Source organism: Penicillium hispanicum (assembly GCF_028827665.1).
Source record: "Penicillium hispanicum strain IBT 35686 chromosome Unknown utg000004l_segment0_segment0, whole genome shotgun sequence".
NCBI lineage: Eukaryota > Fungi > Ascomycota > Eurotiomycetes > Eurotiales > Aspergillaceae > Penicillium > Penicillium hispanicum.
This window is the reverse complement of record NW_026623196.1, coordinates 4,044,727-4,064,462: the sequence shown is the minus strand read 5'-3', so window position 1 is coordinate 4,064,462 and position 19,736 is coordinate 4,044,727. Positions and strand designations below refer to the sequence as shown.

Below are 19,736 nucleotides of genomic sequence, written 5' to 3'. Positions count from 1 at the left end.
TGCGATGAAGTAATCTCTCGCGGGCACAGGGCATCTCGGCCTCGACGTAACATTTTCCTTTTTCCCGGTCTTGGCTTGGGGCCGGTGTCGTCGGGGACGACTTACTGGAGGAATGGATCCGGGGCAACCCACGCCCAATCCACCCTGGCCTCAGCTGACGCTCAGAAAATTCATGAAAATAAATGACACCGAAACATGCCCCCAACCAGTCGAAATCTCTGGCTCTTCTCGGGCGGCTTGTTCTTCCTGGCATTCTTGGCCCAATTTCCTCTTGCACATCCCCCTTTCCGGTCCCCTTTTTTGCTACCCGATTCACGGTTTCCCGTGCCGCGCTTCGGACTACCGAATCGGTAAGTGCCCGGGGTATCTCCCGTCTACCCTAGCTCATTCTCGGTCATGAAATGCTAGAAACTAAGGCTGGGTACCAGAACCGCTGGAGACCCTTCCCAACGGCACAGCAGAGAACACTACAGAGACAGAGAGCTTGCTATCCACCCTCTGCATCCGGAAAATGAGCGATCGGGATCCTTCCACGTTTACGAGTAAGTACCAAACAGAAGTACAAGACCGACCTGTAGTGGATGGCAATCACTTCTCCGACCAGGCCCATTCTCCACATCGGTTCCATCGGTTCGGGTAAAACCAAGTCACACGCCTCGTGGGATCCCGATCCCGAGTCCCCCGATGCGGTCATCCCGCAAGCCGGGCGAGATTGTTTAGCCCTGCCATGACGCTGGGGGTCCCGGGCAAATTATCATGTCGTCATGGTCTGCCCTTGACATTCCTGTCGTGGGCCGAATTCTTTTTACGTCGCGGGCCTCCAATCTGTCGTACCCTAGGGCATTCTCTCTACTGAGGTACGTCCCTCCGGTAGGACACCACGAGTCTGTCTCTGGGTGGCTTGCGGAAACTTTAGGTAGTCTACTGTAGGCAAGTAAGCCAGCCCGCAATTACGGGATTGCAGCCCAGCCTAGTTAGCTAGCTCCGTGTGATCATTTTAGCCGGCGCCAAGGGTAATAATTCCATGCCGTTGTAGTGTCCCAGGCTAGATTGACTAAATTGACCATTCGGTTCGGCCGGGTTTTCTGCGCTTTCGGGTCCGGAAGGAGAAAGGTGATACAGGTGTTGAGGCGCGATCTGAAGCAGGCATTCCCATCGAGCTGCAGGTCATTTACAGGCGACGCGGGATTGAATAGTTCATATTCCCTTCAGGTGTTTGTCGGAGAGGTCACTGCGTCCACAGCATATCATTGAAGTCCCATGCATCATCCCTTGAATGCTGCTAGCTACGTTTATTGGAACATTTCATCTTGAAAGAAATCGAGCAAGGTGTTCGATAGCGTCCTAAATGCAAAAAAGAACGGGCGTTGCTCTTCAGAAACCTCCGACTAGCACCAGAGCTGTCAAGGCTACATCCCCATTTTGACCTGGGCGGCCACGGCGTCAGGTGCATACGGGTGGTGGCTGGAACCCGAACCTCCCTGAACTCGTTCGGTTGTCAACCTACCAACCCACTCCGTTCCCAATCGGTGTTCACTCGGTAAGATATGGGGACGATTCTTCAAAAACTCGCCATTACCAGAAGCATATCACCATTCCGCAACCCCTGGATGCGTTTCGGGGAACCTACCAAGTCTGTCTCATCGCGCCGTCACTTATTAACCGGTCCGCCAGCACGACACGAGGAGTTCTTTCGGAATACATCTCGACGATGGATGTAAGCCAAGCCTAATATGACTTGCATGATTATTACTGACGGACTGTTAGATTTAACGAAAACGAACGCTTAAAAGAACGATATGTCCAGTTTCGACCAACAGAGCTGCAACGCACTGCCGGCGAGGTACTGCAACAAGGCTATTGTCCTAGTATCTCTAAACTTGCCGAGGGAGGGTTCAACAAAGTGTTTCTTCTACGGGCAAATAATGGCCGTGAAGTGATCGCGCGAATTCCTACTTCCATTGCCGGTCCTCCTCATTACACAACCGCCAGTGAGGTGGCCACGCTGGACCTCTTGCGAGTTGTCCTCAAGCTGCCGGTACCAAAAGTCCTGGCGTATTCTACCCCTTCGGAAAATCCCGTTGGAGCAGAATATATTCTGATGGAGCGGGTGGAAGGGGAGAGTCTTTCATCGCGGTGGTTATCTCTTACAACTGATGAGGTGAAAGCCATCATGACGCAAATCGCAGATATCGAGAAGAAGATTTTTGACTTTCGCTTCCCTGCTTACGGAAGCTTGTATTACAAGAAGGATCTTGGTAGGGAGACCCAAATACCTATCGTGGACGATTTTTGTATCGGCCCTGTGTCTGCGCGGCAGTTCTGGCATAGTGAACGGAGCAAAACCGAAATTGACCATGGACCCTGTACGTTCCCCCTCCTTCTATCCCGCTTGCTTATTGAAAAGATAATAGGGAGACCCAGACTGACCATTGCAAAAGGGGTTGCAACCATGGACTGTGTTACTTCCGCGGCTCGTCGAGAGATGGCCGTTATTCAGCACCACGCCAAAGCTCAGCCTCGCCAGACATTCCTGTTACCGACTACCCACGATATCCACCCCTCTGAACACAGCTTGCTGCTATCACAATTCTTAGAGCTCGCACCTTATTTAATCCCACCGGGCTCTTCTAGCGCTCCCACACTAAGACACCCCGACTTGAGCTTAAGCAATATTTTGTTGGCACCTGGATCAACCGAAATCACTAGTATTATCGACTGGCAGGACACCGTCATATTCCCCCGGTTTATGCAAGCAGGCTATCCCGCGTTCTGTGAGCACAACTCCTCCCAGCCACAAAGTCTGCAGATCCCATCACTCCCCAGTGATTTCGATAAGATGCCCCTCGACCAACAGAGACACGTCAAGGCCATCTTTCGCTTAGAAGAGGCCAACCTTTACTACACAGCTGCAACAGGTATCCACAACGACGAACATATGCAAATATTGAAACTGCCTCATCTCGGGATGCGGCAGTATCTCCTTCGCCAAACCGGGTATCCCTGGGACGCAGACGTTATCAACCTACGCGCTGCATTAGTGGGCATCACGACGCCATCAGTATGGAGCCGTATCTCTCCGGAAGTCTGTCCGGTATTATTCAGCGATGAAGAGCGCGAGGCTGCCATGGCGGAATCACAGGCGTGGATCGAGTCTGAGCAGCTCTTGTCTCGGGTTAGAGAACACCTCAATATCGACCTGGAAGGCGGGACCGAGCCAGATAACTTTGAGAGGGCAATGGATGGAAACCGGCAGTTTCGCGCGGAAATGGTTCGGCAGGCAGAGCTGAACCAACGGGAGATTTGTTGGCGTAATTGGCCGTATAAGGATGCAGGGGATAATAGCATGCCTCCCGGGGATATATAGCTGGTGGCTTCTTCATTATTTGACTTCTATTTGATGATTTCGGGGTCAAGTCCATCGATACTTAAATAATATCTAGGTAAGATTAATAGATTCAATGATATCTATACGAGAACAATCAGACAGGAATGGTAATAATATGGGTGCGGCGACGTCTAATATATCCAACGAGAACTGCATCGAGGCACTCCCGCGTCAACCAGAGTGGTGAGAATAAGCAAACGGTGGATTTTATGTATTCTCGCGTTTTACATTAATGACATGGCAGGCTTCGGATATGTACTTGGTTGTTGTGCCTGGACGAGTGGAAGTCGCGTGCTCGAGCTTCCAGACGATCTGGCCAGATGTGAAGCAAGGTACCTAGGTAGACTGCGGCCACAATTAAGAGCATTATTATTGGATAAGATGTTTTCTCGAGGCAAGATCGAAATATAGATATAAATAAACCAGATTACGAGAAGGAAAATACACAGCGAAACAGAATACCCCAATCGGAACTTCAAACATCTCACAATACCCGCCCGGAAAGCGCTCGCGCTGCAAGTTAGAAGAACCTAAGCGTTATTAGTTGCGATGACATCTTCAGATGGAACAGAAGCCAGCCTGGAGGGAAAGGTAGGCAAGAGGCGATAGTGGGACGTACCAAGCAGCGATGGCGATAATCAAGTACATCATCATGAGCAGAACACCCTCCAGCCAGTGCGACTTGCCGTCCGCAATGAGATAGTTTACCTGGAGAAAAGGAATGAGATGGCCAGTCAGACAATGGATCAGATCAGTACTACATACCAGAAGAACAGAGACAAAGAGCAGGATCACTTGAAATCCGTCGAAATCAAGGGTCTGCTACAGTCAGTCTTACGCTCATCACAATTGGAGACGATCCAGGGTGGTCGGTCATACCATGTTATCAACACCTGTTGTAATGCGCGGTTAGCTTGATATTCTTTGTTCACAGCCACGCGGCACCGCCTGAGCTGGACTCACCAATAATCCATCCAAGAACGACGATCAGCGGCAGGACCAGCAGCGCAATCTGCATGCTAGACCCCACAGCCACACCGATCGCAAGATCCATCTTGTCCTTGCAGGCGACAGTCACAGCAGTAGCGTGCTCCGCCGCATTGCCGACGATAGGCAGGAGAATCAATCCGACAAAGGTCTCGCGAATATTGCCAGTGGCGGTCAAGGCGTCGATAGAGTCGACCTGGGAAAATATGAATTAGGAAATCTCGCTGGAAAAGGTAGCAAGGCCACGTCACTCACCATGAACTCGGCACAGACTGCAACAAGCGCAGTCGAAATCACAAGAGTGAGTACAGCAACCGTGACTGTCAGCTGCGGCTGCTCCGGCTCGTCATCTGGATCCTGCATCTGCACCTGCTGCGCGTTCTGGCCGCCCATCGTTGTGGCGGCCGCCTTGCCGATTGATGCGATGCCGCGGCTCGTGTCGCCCTCGTCGACGCGCCGGTGGCGCTTTTCCACCTTCTGGCTTGGCTGGTTGTACATTTCCGTGTGGGACTTCAGTTGGAAGAAGAGATAGCAGCCGTAGACGATAAGGAGGAGGACGGCCGTTCCTAGTACTTGTGAGTGAGGGCCGATTGATTTTTGTCAGGGAGGAATACCTACCTCGAGAGAGCGGTGTGGTTTTATCCTTGTTGCCTTTGCTGGGAATTAACAATGATTCAAAGCGCTCACAACAGCAGGATAGGACTCACCATCGGACCATGCCTTGAAAGCCGTAGGGATGATCAGACTGCTGACAGCCAGCGCGAGTAGACTGGCTGCGGTCTGCGCCACGACCACGTTGAAGTGTTGCTCCATACGATCGATACCACCGAAGAAAAAGCACATGCCCATGACCAACAACAGGTTGGACAGCATACTTCCAATGAGAGAGGTCTGCACGATAACGACCTCCTTTTTGACCAACGCGAGAATGGCGACGATCAACTCAACAGCGTTACTGGAAGGGTTAGATGGTAGTCAACGGAGGTACGATAGGAGACGAGGCATACCCGAACGTGGCATTGAGCAGACCACCGATTGTCTCGCCGGTACTGTTACCATCGTCAATCGCAGTCCAGTCCAGATCTTGCATGAAGCACATACCGCAGAGCAATCTCTTCAGTTGCATAACTCAGCATGGCCGCAAGGGGACTATATCCAATCAGCCCCAAATCCATCGGTATCCAACCGGAGCATGTAGTCTTACATGATGGCAATGAAGTTGACAACGAAAACAGCAATGGGATTAGCATTGACAGCATATAGCGCAACTGGAAGCCACGATCAGCAAGAGGTGTATACCCGCGGACCCAAGATAACATACTCCCCACGGGCGCCGCCACGATCAACACATTGATCCACGAATTCAGAATCGTCGCCCGCAATTGCGATGCAACCGTGAATTGGGGCCGATCCGCGAACGACTTCGAGTCATCCGGCTCATCGACCGCATCCCCCCGCGAAAGTTTCCCAAAGAGTCCCCTCCGCTTGCGTGGCTTGGTCTCCTCCTCGCCCTCCAGATCCAATCCGCGCGCGGTGGACGAGACATTGATGGGATCGCGGCTGTTCATCGACGGCTCGGGGCCGTTTCGGTCAATGCTCTCAGCGGCGACACGGTCACTGCCTGTCGACTCTGGCGGGAAGGTATCCGAGTACTCGGGGCCGCCGAGGCCGTTGTTCATTTCGAAGCGGCGGCGCTGGTCCTCGGTGAGGCGGAGGTCACCCATGCTACGAGATGTGACAAGCCGATCCTCTAGCTGGATGGACGGGGTGCGCTGGGGGCGCCTGCGGAACTTCTTGAATGGATTGTGCGTGGACGGTTCGCCGTCCTGGTCGTACCAAGCCAGCTTTCGGGCCTGGCGCCGATAGATATCTGGATTGAGGTCTCAGTATGGCAATGCAGGCACTCGGCTGGTCGAGTAATGGTGATCGCATTATATACGACGGCGAGGACTCACGCATGGTGAATCGGCGACGTTAACTGGGTATAGATATTGAAGCGCTCTTTTCTGTTTTCGCGAAGGGCCTAGAGAGTCATTCATGAGCCACGCCTTGCGCCTGGTATAGTCATGGAAGCCGCAACGCCGGGGAGTGTCAGAGAGAAAAAACCTCCACGAGCAGACGTTGGGCTCTCCTAGCCTCACTGCCGCTTTGGCACAAGCCGCGCGGGAGACTCAGGGCGACTTACGTGTACGGGCGGTCTCGATTGAGGAAGATGATGCGAGGCTGACTGGTGTGGAGAGGTGGTTTGTCAATCCGGGGGAATCCAGCGTGGCTGAGCCTCAATATTACCGCCACAGAAAGCGATTGAGAGGGAGCCTGGAGACTAGGAATAACTCCCGAAGGACTCGGATGTCCAAAAACGACTGGATCTCAGGCGCACAACACACACCAAGAAAAATGGCAAGGACACTAGTCGGGCACGCAAGGGAGAGGGAGAGAGGACGCGGGAACAACAAAGAGTGACACCACGCAACGCGTTAATCGACCGGGGGAGAGAGAGGGAAAGAAAGAGCGAATAATTCAAGGGGCGCCGCCTAAACAAAGGATTGCAGGATGAGTTGGTGAACTTCCCACCAATCTTCAGTAGTTTTACACTTTTAATTTTCGGCACAGCCACACTGTCCAGGGGCGATGGCCGGGTGGAGATTTGGAACTTTGGCGCTATAGAACAGGCGACAAGGCCGACGGGTTTGGCGTAGAGTACAGCAGAGACAGAATGACCAATCTGATTGATGCCGCCAGAAATGCAATTGAACCCTGGTCAAGTATCAGATCCAACGGGGGGTGGGCGTTGGTTTGGGGGGGAATTGGTGAGTTGGGCCGGAAAATGCGTTGGCAGAAATGAAATGTCGCGGATCCAGCCAAGCCAAGCTAGAAGAAAATCCCCAACCAGGGAAAACTTAAGCAAAACCAAGGAGACGAAGAGATGCTTCACCTCCTAAGCTCTGCATCTCCCATGCTTGGTCTCCTTGGCAATGGGGAGGGATCATCGCACGATTCCCATTCCTGCTGGGCGCCCGCATCTGGCGTGTCAAGTTCTTCAGCTCAGAAGTCGTGGGGTTGCACAACATGGATTGACATCCAGGATCGAATTATGGTCGGGACAGCACCTCCCTCAGGCCCGCAGTCATGGTCATGTCGACCCGATGGCGCTGGATGGCGATTGGATGTGTGGACGCGTCTCTTTGGCTCGACCCGCTTCTTGGCGAAGAAGGAGCGATCAATCACCGCCGCGCAGTGGCTGAGCGACGCGAGTCTGGACGCGCGAATTCCAGGCGGAAACACCGGCGTGGCCGTGAGGAGAATATATATATATATATATATATATATATGTATACGTCGTATACATAGTCACGTTGCAGCCACACTACATCTGTAGGCCATCACGTGTGCCCATTGGACTCGCGCTTAGAATGGCGTTGCGCGTGATGACTGGCATCGCCGCTCATATCGCCCAGGGGGCCATGGTCGGCGACATGACAGCGACAATTGGGTCGCCATGATATGTCGGTGGCTTCGCTGCCAAAGGGACAGTCGAGGAGCGCGAGGCCGCACAGACGAGGCGTTCCTGCTGATTGGCCACGGAGAAGTCGCTGCGTTGTCTCTCCAGCCACAGGCCAGACCCTGGATGAGTCGGTGAAAGGGGTCTTCCATCCATGGATGCTGCTTCACGTTATTAAGGCATGGTTCTGCAAGGTGAGTAGTGAACGAATCGAGCGACAATAGGTCGACGAGTTAGCGCCGGTACCCGAACTGAGGTGAGAACGGAAGACCCTGGGCTTTATGCGAGAGACGACCTGAACTCATGAAACGGCAACATCAGCATCATATGCTGCGTCCTCAGGTGTGGAAGAAAAGTCGGCAGTCGTCCGGGGCATTAAAAGGAATTTGTGTGGAGCCGCGTAGGGCTGTGGTCTATACCCCAGTCAGATCGGTGTTATCGTTGCTGCCTGCGCGTACTATATTTAGTGTCATCCTTGCGTTGTCTCGACTCGCGACATTCTTGACGACCGCAGTATTGGATGACACAAAGTCGTGCAGCTATCGGAACAAGAGATGTCTCTTGAGAACAGTCTATGCAGGATCCTCATGCGCACAACATCACAAACGTCTCGGATCAATGTCGAGGAGCGGATTCCTCCAAGCTCAGTGGGAAACTATGCCAATCCTTCTTCCAATCCCCCGTCTTCACAGGCCAGACGCGCCGAATCGCCGGTTCCAAGTCTCCAATGTCATATGTTGGGTCTTGGTTCACTTGTTTGCGTCTACGGATTCCGACTTCCCTCACGCGCACGCTGCCCCCGGGGAATCGAACGCAATTCCATCGACGCTGCATCGCCCGTCTTACTTTGTACCACTGGAACGAGGAATCCAGATACGAACTTGTACTCGCCACCTCCACGTTCAGTCGGCACAATGGGCCCTCCGGTTCCGTGACCTGGTCAAATATCTGCCGCGCAAGAGACTCGTCTAGCGCCAGATTGATCAGGAAAGCGCGATCGCGCTCCTCCGGATCACTGCCAACATCTGTGTGGTCCAGATTCAGGCTAGTTGGACGGCCGAAAATGTCCGTGCTAACCGATGACGGCTGATGACCCATGCAACAGTCTAGCTCAAGAGTGAGGTCTCTGACATGGGAGAAGTCCCGAAGAGCTCGGTAGACCTGGACCTCCGCTGCGTTGCCCTGTGTTCGTGGAATCCGGAGCCGCAGATCCTGAATCGCAGGACAGTGCTTTGCAATCTCACGAATCCTCTGTGGCGAGATCGTATACTTCTGGATCTGTGGCCATCGAGGCATCACTGACAGCGTGCGCAGCGTGCGGCCATGGACCGTCATAATCGGATCGAAGGCTGCACATATGCGATCGCAGGTGATGTGAAGCTTCTCCAGGGGCCGGAGACTTTGGAGCAAGTCTTTGGTTATGGTATCCTGCCAGTCGGTCTCGTCGTCACTCCTTGCAGGCTCCAGGTCGAGCACGAAGACTTTCAAAGATACCAAATCAACGCTGCGAAGATTCTCCAGCACGCCCAAGCTCGTATACTGCAGCCGCAAGGTATGCAGGTCTGCAATAGCGATGCGCTGCAGCCACCAGCCCCAATGGTGCATGCCAGTCACCATGTCCAGACCGAGGTTTGGGATGTGGCTCTGCTGGACGGGCTCATCCTCGGAGAAACGATCGATGAAGAAACCCTGCCATGGGCGCCGGCCTCTTTGCGCAGCCCGATACACGGCGGCACTTCCTTGCAGGAGCAGGCCCACAATTTGTGCGTCCTTGAGGTTTGGTGCCAGGCCACTCACTATCTGCATGGCCGCTTCAAAATTGTATTCAACATGACCCTCGCTGTCAAACCTGGAGATTGGCACGACAATGCTCGACAGGCTTGGAGAGGAAGCGAGGGAATACTCGTATTCATCGATGTCGCGGGGATGATCGACGTCATAGCAGAGGCTGCGTAGCCGAAAGACCTTCATATGGAGTCGACAGCGAGGGAGATCTTGGTGTAGAACCTGCAGTAGACACGGCGGGAACTGGTTTGTGCAGGCCCATGTCAAATCGCGTAGTCCTGGAAGTCGAGCGACAAGCTGGGCTACAGGACCCCAGACATCTCTTTCCTCCTCTTCCAGGAGATAGCGCGAACCGTACAAATGTCCATAACGGGAGCGTGGACAGGTCATCTCGTCTTCATCATATGCAGGGCCTTCCTCTTTTGGCGTGAATGATCCATCATCAGCGCTGGGGGGCGGCAATGTCCCTTCAAAATGGAGGTCATGAACGTATGCGAAGCATCCCGTTCTTTGTAGGAGGTTGCTCCATTGTTCGATGTCTTGTTCTAGGCGCTTCCGGCTCACGACGGTGACATAGACACGCTCCAGGCGATGATGGTTCGTTGCATGATAACATTGCCTACTAGCGAGAGAGAAGTCGAAAATAGACTGCCTGTCGTCAGGTGCGAGATAGTCACAAATATAGCGTAATATTTCAAGGGGGAGCGACTGTAAGCTAGACATAGTGTGGAAGGTTGTCGAGAGGGGGAGGCCGAACGTCCCCGCATTCATCTCGGTCGAGATTCGCTGGGGGCCATTTTTAGTCATATGCCTAACATTTAAGTAGGTAGTAGCTGGACAAGACAACAAATTCGACCGGAGGTAGGGCGGTAGCAAGTTACATGTGTTTTCACTTTCATTGCCAGGATCTCTGTTTCTCTGTATGTGCTTATATGTCTGCTTGGTGGGGTTGTGGACATAGAGCCTCTACGAATTTTCAGGTAGCCACAAATGTTCAAACATTTGAGTCTGTCGTTAGTCTGCTCCCTTGGTAAGCTGTCTAGAGTCTATCAATACCTTGGAGAGGAAGGTCGGCTTGACTAAGCTGAAGCAAACTCCAATAATAAACTTAGAGGTACCATAGACCGCCGATTGTCATTTAGGCAAGATAGTGATATCTACAGTCCACCGGAAAGTAACTATGTATTTGACGCAGATTCTGGCCAGTGATGGCGCAGACAACAAAAGGTATTTCCGACCGCTGGTTTGTTAGAGAATGTCAGAATAGAAGCAGCATAAATTATTGGACCATCTTCCTTTTGCGCCTGTCATGGTCACTCTAATTGCGAGGCCAGTCAGTTTCTCGTTGACTAGGCATCGAAGCCAGTGATGAAAATGGATATACCACATTTACTTGATCGTATACAGTACGTCCCAAAACTGGTGCGACCATCTACGCTCTTTGATTATCTCCCAAACCCTAGTTACTCATCTATACTATTATGTATTAGGAGTTTTTCCGTAGTACCCCTGCCAGTAGGGCTTGTATTATTTCTTACCGTGAAGATCTAACACAACACTGAGCTGTATCCGCTTATAACATTAATATATTGACACCCCCCTACCCTATCATGACAGCCATCCTCCTTAGTATTATTATTACGGCGAAATCCGAACCTTATCTCCACCATCGAGGCGAACAGATTCCATGGGTTTTAGTGCAAGCCATGCTTTATTTGAAATTTTGTCAGTATCCATAGAAATCGGGAGCGCAAATGCTATACTGTATAATTAAGCTTATAGCTGTTTATGACTAACACACGAGATAGGGTACCTAGGTAGTCGATTCCTGATCAGTGCTCCTTTTCACTCCGCTCAAGTCATAGTGTCAACCCATCCCAGCGGCAGACCCAAGGCGGCAAAGACCACGAACTGGGAACGGCTTTAGCTATTCTGCTCCTTTGTCTTCCATGTCATCGCAACTTCATCACAGTCCTTCATAATCTCATTCCACTGCATTCGACTCCACCGTTCCGGCCTTTCGACTGCGTCCACAAAATGTTTCATTGCAAGCACCGTCTGCGCCGACCAACGCTCCTTGCTAACCTTCCCAATACCAGCAGCCAAGGGTGCCATCATGAGACGATTGATTTTCTCTTCAGAGACCCGATTATGCCCTTCGACCTGACATAACAAACTCCATACACTCTCATAGACAACCTCCCGGTCCCAGACGACATTCATCGGCTCCCGCATAGTAGGACAGATAGCCACCCAGGCACAGTGCCGCGAATTCTGCTCTAGCGGCACAGGAAACTGCACAAGCGTGCATGTGCCAGGGGGCGCGAATCCTCGCCATTTCTCGTACAGCTTCAGCTGCACTGCGCGCATTAAGGCTTCGTAGTCATCGCGCGGGCTGAAAGCTAATGAGATGGCGTCGTCGAAGGCTCCATCTAAACGGCCATATGAGTTTGCAGGAGAGACGATTAGGTCGAAGGTTACTGAGGGGTCGAGGCGGTTCAGGCGCGAGTTGATCAGAGTGATCGTGAGCTTTGATGGCAACTCGGGCCAATGCTCTTGCTGCGCTGCTTTGAAGGCGGTGATGAAGTCTGCGTCCTGGCAGAGCAGGATGATCTCTGGGATATTGGCAGTCATACCGTCGTAGTGTTGACAAATAACGATGCGGTTCGGGAGTGACTCGGGATTGCTTACGTTATCCAACCTCGTGGAAACAGCAATCTTCCTAGGTTGGAAGGTTCCAAGTCATTTAAACAGAACAAACCCCATGTGAGTCCTGGCTAGTCCCGGTACCCTCAAGAGCTGTGACTGACAAGCTAAGTATTGTAATAAGCAGGTTCATGAGTAGTCTGTAGGTAAGCAAAGGTAAGCAAGGCAATGTCAGTCACAATTTTGCAGTCTGGTGTCGAGTACGCCCCTAGACCGTCACTTGGACATAGGAGTGGCAGAGAGGAATTGACACTTTGCCAGAGTCCTGGCTCACTCAGGCACCGGAGTGCAACTACGAAACAGAGCCACGTATTATTGTCATCAAAGTATCTCCCTGCGGTAACTACCAATACTGGAATATTCATATTCCGGAACTACGCCTCTCATCGACTAGAGGATCTTGGCATTAGGGTTTGGGAAACAACCGAAGAGTGTACCCATTTCACTGATATGAGCCACGCCGTTGAATTCGAGGCCGGAAAGCCAACAGAAACTCTCAGTGTCTTTTCCATGTTGTTGACTTGTACATGATTTTCTAGTATGATCCTCCTGGGATATATTGGAAAGACACATCAATCCGCAATCCAAAGTGACCGGCCCAGCGAAAATAAGCCAAAACGGTACTCTCCCAAGGAAATTATCAGCCCAACCACGGGCTAGCCATCCAATACCGTATTATTATTAAACAGGAATATTCCCTTGGATTGCGTAGTCAAGAATCAAATAACGCTCACCACGACAGTTATATACACTACGGAAAGCTACGAAGCCTTCAGATACACGATCAGGAAGGTAGCAAAAAGCCGATCACGCCTATTTTATTTCACTTTTTTTTATTATCCAGTGCAGATATCCCAGTGATCTTTTTTTCACCATCCAAGCAGAGCACGCTAAAAAGCTTATCCCCCCAGAGCATAACATCCTTACCAGCCGCCCTGAACGCGAGGGGATCTTCATGATGATGCAGTGTTGCGCCCCGACCCACAGTGATAGTCAGGGGCAACGGCAACCGAAAAGAGCAGATCGGATGTAGGTTTGCCACCGCGCAGGCGCGGAATATACCTATGTATGGTAACTAGTTAGTTATACCGCCAGGTCTGACGCAATAAGCATGGGTCTGGTCATCGTGTCCAGTTATGTTTTATTGCGGGCCTGGTGTGCCGTGCTGCCCTTCCAAGGTATGGCAGCTGGGACAGCCGCAAGTACTACCAATGCGCTCTTGCCGGAGTGGTAAACAGGTGTATGTACTATATGTTAGATAACCCTGGGGCGTGTTTAGGGAAATGGCCTAGCTGCCGGGGGTTTAAAGTTACAAGCGAGTCATAAAAAAGTGTCTGCCTGTTGGGGCCGGGAAGGTTGCACCGGGAATGCCACCATACAGAAAAGGCAGAGGCTACGACAGCAATAAATGGGGTATGCTAGTGGCTAGTCATTGACAATGCTGTGTACTTAGCACCATTGAAGTATATATGTACACGGTTATATGGGGCTCAAGATTCCGCTGACAATTTTTTCAATTTCTGAATATGTAGCTGCGATGGTCAAGGACGCCAAGCCATAGGGTGCTCTCCGAATATCCAATGTTTGCACCTCTACGATGAGATGAGATGAGGTTTAGAGAACAAATCGAGCGACTGGAGACTTATTGGCCAAGTTCGCCTCGACGACTTCCGTGACTCGGTGTGCCCCTCCTACATAGGAGAGACTTACATGGTGAGGACTATCCGCTATCCTGGAAGCGAATAGCATTATTAAATATCCCAATGGATCAAGCAGACTCCGACATTGCTCCTAGAGAGGGCTCTGCTATCGTGTCTGGTTAATTAACTCAATATAATTCGTAGGTTCATCTTTCCTGTTTATCAGTATAGAGCCGAGGACGGAATAATCAATGATAATCTATACATACATAGGGGGTGCCGCTCGGGTATGGCAGCCGGGTTAAAATATTACAACGTGAAACAAAAGCCCGAGGCCAATGCTCCGACTGCATTCCTGCCGACATCATCGAAGCATTGTTGATCGTCCTTGGCGACGAAGACAAGCTTTTGTGGCCGAGGCGACGCGAGATGAAGAGAGCAAAAAGACGGGATGATCTGGACCATCAGACGGTGATCTGGGTAAGAATGGAGAATATGATCCATATGGATATACGCGAGTATCGAATGATAGGGATGATGTTGGTATTTTTCTTGGGGCGGACAACACCAGGGAATTGCGGTGGGACCCTGAACCCCAGCCAGTCAGGGTCACGGAATCCACTCGGCTCACAGGGCCCTTGGGGGCCCCAAGAGTCCCTAAGGGTCCGATAGGGTCCAAGGGTCTTAGAGGGTCCACTGGAGTGGAGCTGCTGGGCCGTGGGCGGCTTCACAGGCCTCAATGAATGGGATGTTTCAGGGGAAGAAGAGAAGATTGGCGACAGACTCGGCGGTAGCGCGGCATTTCAATCCACCGAATCCACCTGGTGGAGCAGCCTGGGGCATCCACAGCCAATGGTCCGTGACTCCTGTATATCGCAGTCTCACATCCTTTGCAAGGCCGCTCGAGAATTACTTTACCTGACAGGAGCACCGAGTGATATGCGATGCACCCACCGGCACAGCCCGCCTGATGATGCGTCGATAGTGACCTACCACGGTACCACCCACCATGCCGCCATGACGCGGGCCAAGGCAAGTACCCCCGGAGTACCTATCTGTCGCAGGGTGAACCGATCATCATGGAAGCCAGCCTTTCACTCCAGGGGCAACCCACTCGCTGCGCACCCAATCACCATGCCCGCTTGTCCTCGCCCACGCCGTCCTCTTCTCCCTGTCCCCGTCCTTTTCAACTTCCCTCTTTCCTCCTCTCCAAGCCATTCGTTTGCCTCTGCTCGTCGTTCTTTTGCCTCGCGCTTCTGACGCTCGCTTCCACAGAGCTTGATCGCTCACCATGAAGTCCTCTTTCCTCGTCGGCCTGTCCCTCCTGGGCTCGGCCATGGCTGATGTCCCTGAGATTGTCACCAAGGGCAACAAGTTCTTCTACTCGAACAACGGTACCCAGTTTTACATCCGTGGTGTGGCCTACCAGCCCGACTACAACAGCGCTAGCACTGGCTCCGGCACCACTTCCAGCAACTACGTCGACCCGCTGGCCGACATCGACAGTTGCAACCGTGATATCCCCTACCTGCAGAAGCTGCGGACCAACGTCATTCGTACCTACGCGGTGAACCCCAACAACTCCCACGATGACTGCATGAAGGCTTTGGCCGATGCCGGCATCTATGTAATCAGCGATCTCTCCTCGCCCTCCCTGTCAATCCAGCAGGACAACCCCACCTGGAACGCTGAACTCTTCACCCGCTACTCCGAGGTGATTGATGCCTTTGCCAAGTACCCCAACATGATCGGTTTCTTTGCCGGTAACGAGGTTTCGGACAAGTCCAACAACTCCAACTCCATGGCGTACGTCAAGGCCGCTGTCCGTGACATGAAGACCTACATCAAGCAGAAGAACTACCGCTCCTCGCTGTCCATTGGTTACGCCACCGATGACGACCCCAGTGTCCGTGAGCAGGTCTCCAACTACTTGGTCTGCGACTCTTCCGCCGACTCGATCGACTTTTTCGGCTACAACATCTACGAGTGGTGCGGTGACTCTTCGTTCCAGTCCTCCGGCTACGAGGACCGCACCAAGGAGTTCGAGGACTACCCTGTCCCCGCCTTCTTCTCCGAGTACGGCTGCATTAACCCGAGCCCTCGTAAATTCACCGACGTGCCCGTTCTGTTTGGCCCTAAGATGGAGAACGTGTGGAGCGGTGGTATCGTCTACATGTACTTCGACACTGCCAACAAGTATGGTCTGGTCTCGACCTCCGGCAAGTCCGTCTCCACTCTGCAGGACTTCGACAACCTTTCGTCCCAGATTCAAAAGGCCACCCCGACCGGTGTGAACAGCGCCAGCTACTCCGTCTCCACCACCGTCGGCCGTAGCTGCCCGACTGTCGGCACCGACTGGCAGGCCGCCAGCATTCTGCCCCCCTCGCCCAACTCCGATCTGTGCAAGTGCATGTACGACTCTTTGAAGTGTGTCCCCAAGAAACTCGACACTAAGAAGATCACCGACACCTTCTCCTACCTGGGTGGTGTTGACGGCGTCATGGACGGTGTCAGCTCTAACGCCACCAGCGGTGTCTACGGTGCCTACTCCATGTGCGACACCAACCAGCGTCTCGCTTTCGCCATGGACCAGTACTACCAGAAGAACGAGAAGAAGGCCGGTGCTTCCGCCTGTGACTTCAACGGTGCTGCCACCACCAAGGCCGCCACCAGCGCCTCTGGCTCTTGCTCTTCGCAGATGAAGGCCGCCGGCACTGCCGGTACCGGCACCATCGCCGGTGGCCCCGTGGCCAGCACCGGTGGCAGCGGTGGCAGCGGCGGTTCGTCCGGCTCCACCTCCACCTCCAAGGGTGTTGCGGCCGGCACCGTCCCTCAGGCTGTGCACGTCGCTGGCTGGCAGGCTGGTGCCTACCTGTTCGCCGCCATCGCCTCCGGTGTCTTCATGATCATGCTGTAAGCCAGTCACATCCAGTGGCTATCTAGATTTTTTCTTTTCTCTTGGATTTCAAATTTTCGTTCTTGCGGTGAGGTTATTGGCATGACATCGGTGGTCTTATCTGTTGAGATAGTCCCAGCGATCAGCACAAAAACGTGTGCCCCTTCTTGTATTCGTCTCGTGGTTTTTTTGTAAGATGTCTATATATAATTTTCTTCCAGAATCGCAAGCAGGTGCTCCTTTGCTCATTCTTTGCTATGCCAATTGAGCTTTGATAGATTTGATATAATCTGTGGACTATCTTGATCTCTCCATTGTGGCACACCTAGTCTGCTGGGGTTAATAGGTTGGTTCCTGCGGACTACACAACAGCGCCACCTCGATCTCCCATTTAGCATTAACGCCTGCAGAATGACAGAATAGGCCTTTTGTTTCCTTTTCTAAAAACTACACTGCTGCCAAAGCAACTGAGGAACTGTGATGATTATGCCCTGGTGTTAAAGGTGGCTAGATCGAATTCCCAGCCCTTATTATGCGCTCAAAGTGGGCGTTGTACCTAGATGTACAGACCAGTTGAGACAACGTTCTGACATCGCGCTTGGCCAGCGGAACTGAGACTATCCGTGCAAATGACGGGAATAAAGAAACCGGGAAACAATTGGAAAGATGGGAATATAGATTTTCCTTTCCTTGGACCGGATTATGCACTATATTAGAGACCGATATATCATTTTCAATATACCCAATTTTGGTCCCGGCATCCATTACAGAGCCGGATGATATCACCGAGGAACCTCGCCTCCACAACACCGTCCCAGCCGCATCTCCCTACTCCTCCAGCAACTTCTCCCCCTCCTCGGAAGACGCGAGGTGTGCAAACTGGATGCCCCGAATAGCATGCCCCTTCCACATCAGGAGCACGACAAACAGGAAAGAAAACACGGCAAAAAAGGCCATCATGCCATACACCCAGCCCACATCGACCGCGGCCACCCACGGGTTAATATAGAAGGTGATGGTCAGCCCATACACGATGCGGTACGCGCCGATGACGATGCCCGCCTCGGCGGGGTAGCGCGTGAAGCACTCGACGACATAGTTCACGGTCACGGGCACGCTCGCCAGCGAGCCGACGGTGACGAGGAACACGCCCAGCGCCAGCACCATGTAGTGGAGGTGGTACTGCAAGGCGGCGCCGAAGATGCCCAGGCCGATGGGGTTGAGCACCAGGCTCGGCAGCCAGAGGACGTGCAGCCGGTACTCGGGTTTCCAGGCGCCGGCGTTCCAGCGGCGCGCGAGCGCGAGCGGGAGCCGGTCGTTCAAGTAGTGGCCGTAGAACTGGACGACGATGATGCCAATCCAGTGGCAGAAGGTGAAGGCGGCGTTTTGCTTGAGCGTGAAGTCGTAGCCGCCCGCGGCGACGGGTTTCTGGAGCCAGACGGGGGTGAGGGCGTTGACGCCGACGTAGAAGCCGAAGGAGATGAGGGTGAAGATGCCCATGATGATTGTGACCGGACAGACGCCGATGAGGAAGGGGGTGATGCCGATCTTGGCCTGAGGGGAGTGAGTTAGTTACATGATCGGGACGATGTTCCCTGTATATCTGTATATGAATCCGGGACGTACCGTTTCTCGCCAGGTCGTCGGCTGCACCACGCGCTGTCCGAAGAAAAACGTCGCAAAGCGGTTCGCAACCAATCCGCGCGAGATGTCTGGGTTCCGCTCAAGGTGCTCTCGGTCAAACCCGGTCTCCTCCAGGAAACAGAAGCAGCAGATGAGGGTAAATCCGAGCAGCCCAACCGTCCACCAGAACTCGACGGGGAAGAAAGCGTCGGCAGAGATAAAGCCCGAGAAGGTTGGGCCGGCGATGGTGCCGAAGAGGAAGGCCATATGCAACGCCGTGAAGGCCCGCCCACGCTGATGCAGGAAGAACAGATCGGTGACGATGCGCGGACCCAGCACCGTGGGCACGGCTCCAAAGAAGCCCGCAAAGAGCCGCGAGATGACATAGGCGATGTAGTCGTCCGGGTGGGTCATGACAGCGGCCCAGACCTGGCAGACGAGCGTGCAGAGTACGCACCAGAAGATCACGGAGCTGCGGCCAAGGAGATGCGAGATGGGCGCGAAGAAGAACGGGCCCGCAGCCATGCCTGCCAAGGCGGCGGAGTTCTATACGAATACGCCAGCGTTAGAGGGCGATCGGTCGCGGAACTCGTCTCACACGGGGCGACATCACCACCTACCGGATAGGACTCTTGGAGTTTTGTCTTATGGTACAGCTTCTCCTGGTCCGCGAGGTTGAGCTGTCCGGACAGTGGCGCAATTGCGCCGGCGAATGATGCCAGACAGAGCACCGTGAGAATGACATATTTCCGCCACAGCGACCAGTTCTAGAGACAAGCTTTGCATTAGCAACTGCGCCCTGGCTTACTTCCACCCTCTCTCCCGCCATGCGGCGTCTCATCAGGGTCAAGTACTGCAGACAATGACATACCAAGGGATCGCGAGAGTGGGTGCTGGGCTGGGGAATCAGGACGAGGTGCGCGTGCTCGACAGCACCAGGCAGGCCCTCGAACCGGGGTGACTCAACGTCCGGCTCTTTGTCGTCCATGGTGGAAGGGCGAGGAGAGATTCGTGAGCTGATCGGAGAACTCGCGCTTGACAAACGGGCTGCGCGTATCCCTTTAATTTTTTCGACGCCATGCGTTCTCTTGGCGGCCCACGCTAGAATTGCATTGCCGAGTCCCGGGGTTCGGGAACTCTGGGCGCAGACGCGTCAGCTTGAGCTGCGATGGGCCCATGGGGAGCTGGCATTATCGCAGCAAATCGCTG

At 53.1% G+C, this 19,736-nt stretch overlaps 6 protein-coding genes across 6 annotated transcripts; 2 read left to right on the top strand and 4 right to left on the bottom strand.

Moving 5' to 3' along the window:
• Positions 1-1,447: 1,447 nt before the first annotated feature.
• On the top strand, positions 1,448-3,367 carry N7459_005278 (aminoglycoside phosphotransferase family protein; the record flags this gene model as incomplete). The annotated part of the gene is made up of 3 exons (XM_056944462.1): positions 1,448-1,717; positions 1,808-2,366; positions 2,442-3,367. Coding segments are annotated over 3 exons (1,755 nt in total), but the record flags the coding sequence as incomplete, so codon positions are not given.
• Positions 3,368-3,908: 541 nt separating this feature from the next.
• N7459_005277 (hydrogen/calcium exchanger domain-containing protein) lies at positions 3,909-6,334 on the bottom strand (the record flags this gene model as incomplete). Its single annotated transcript, XM_056944461.1, has 13 exons — positions 3,909-3,918; positions 4,008-4,096; positions 4,154-4,207; positions 4,268-4,281; positions 4,352-4,571; positions 4,631-4,941; positions 4,994-5,026; positions 5,083-5,330; positions 5,383-5,424; positions 5,477-5,524; positions 5,580-5,643; positions 5,697-6,245; positions 6,331-6,334. 13 exons carry the CDS (start codon positions 6,332-6,334, stop codon positions 3,909-3,911), a joined length of 1,686 nt encoding a protein of 561 aa, XP_056801344.1.
• Positions 6,335-8,492: 2,158 nt separating this feature from the next.
• On the bottom strand, positions 8,493-10,385 carry N7459_005276 (uncharacterized protein; the record flags this gene model as incomplete). The annotated part of the gene is made up of 1 exon (XM_056944460.1): positions 8,493-10,385. One exon carries the CDS (start codon positions 10,383-10,385, stop codon positions 8,493-8,495), a length of 1,893 nt encoding a protein of 630 aa, XP_056801343.1.
• Positions 10,386-11,585: 1,200 nt separating this feature from the next.
• N7459_005275 (uncharacterized protein) lies at positions 11,586-12,296 on the bottom strand (the record flags this gene model as incomplete). Its single annotated transcript, XM_056944459.1, has 1 exon — positions 11,586-12,296. One exon carries the CDS (start codon positions 12,294-12,296, stop codon positions 11,586-11,588), a length of 711 nt encoding a protein of 236 aa, XP_056801342.1.
• A 3,003-nt stretch (positions 12,297-15,299) lies between these two features.
• On the top strand, positions 15,300-16,925 carry N7459_005274 (glycoside hydrolase family 72 protein; the record flags this gene model as incomplete). The annotated part of the gene is made up of 1 exon (XM_056944458.1): positions 15,300-16,925. One exon carries the CDS (start codon positions 15,300-15,302, stop codon positions 16,923-16,925), a length of 1,626 nt encoding a protein of 541 aa, XP_056801341.1.
• Positions 16,926-17,732: 807 nt separating this feature from the next.
• Positions 17,733-19,515, bottom strand: N7459_005273 (Major facilitator superfamily domain general substrate transporter; the record flags this gene model as incomplete). Its single annotated transcript, XM_056944457.1, has 4 exons — positions 17,733-18,458; positions 18,531-19,073; positions 19,148-19,294; positions 19,399-19,515. 4 exons carry the CDS (start codon positions 19,513-19,515, stop codon positions 17,733-17,735), a joined length of 1,533 nt encoding a protein of 510 aa, XP_056801340.1.
• Between the last annotated feature and the right edge of the window lie 221 nt (positions 19,516-19,736).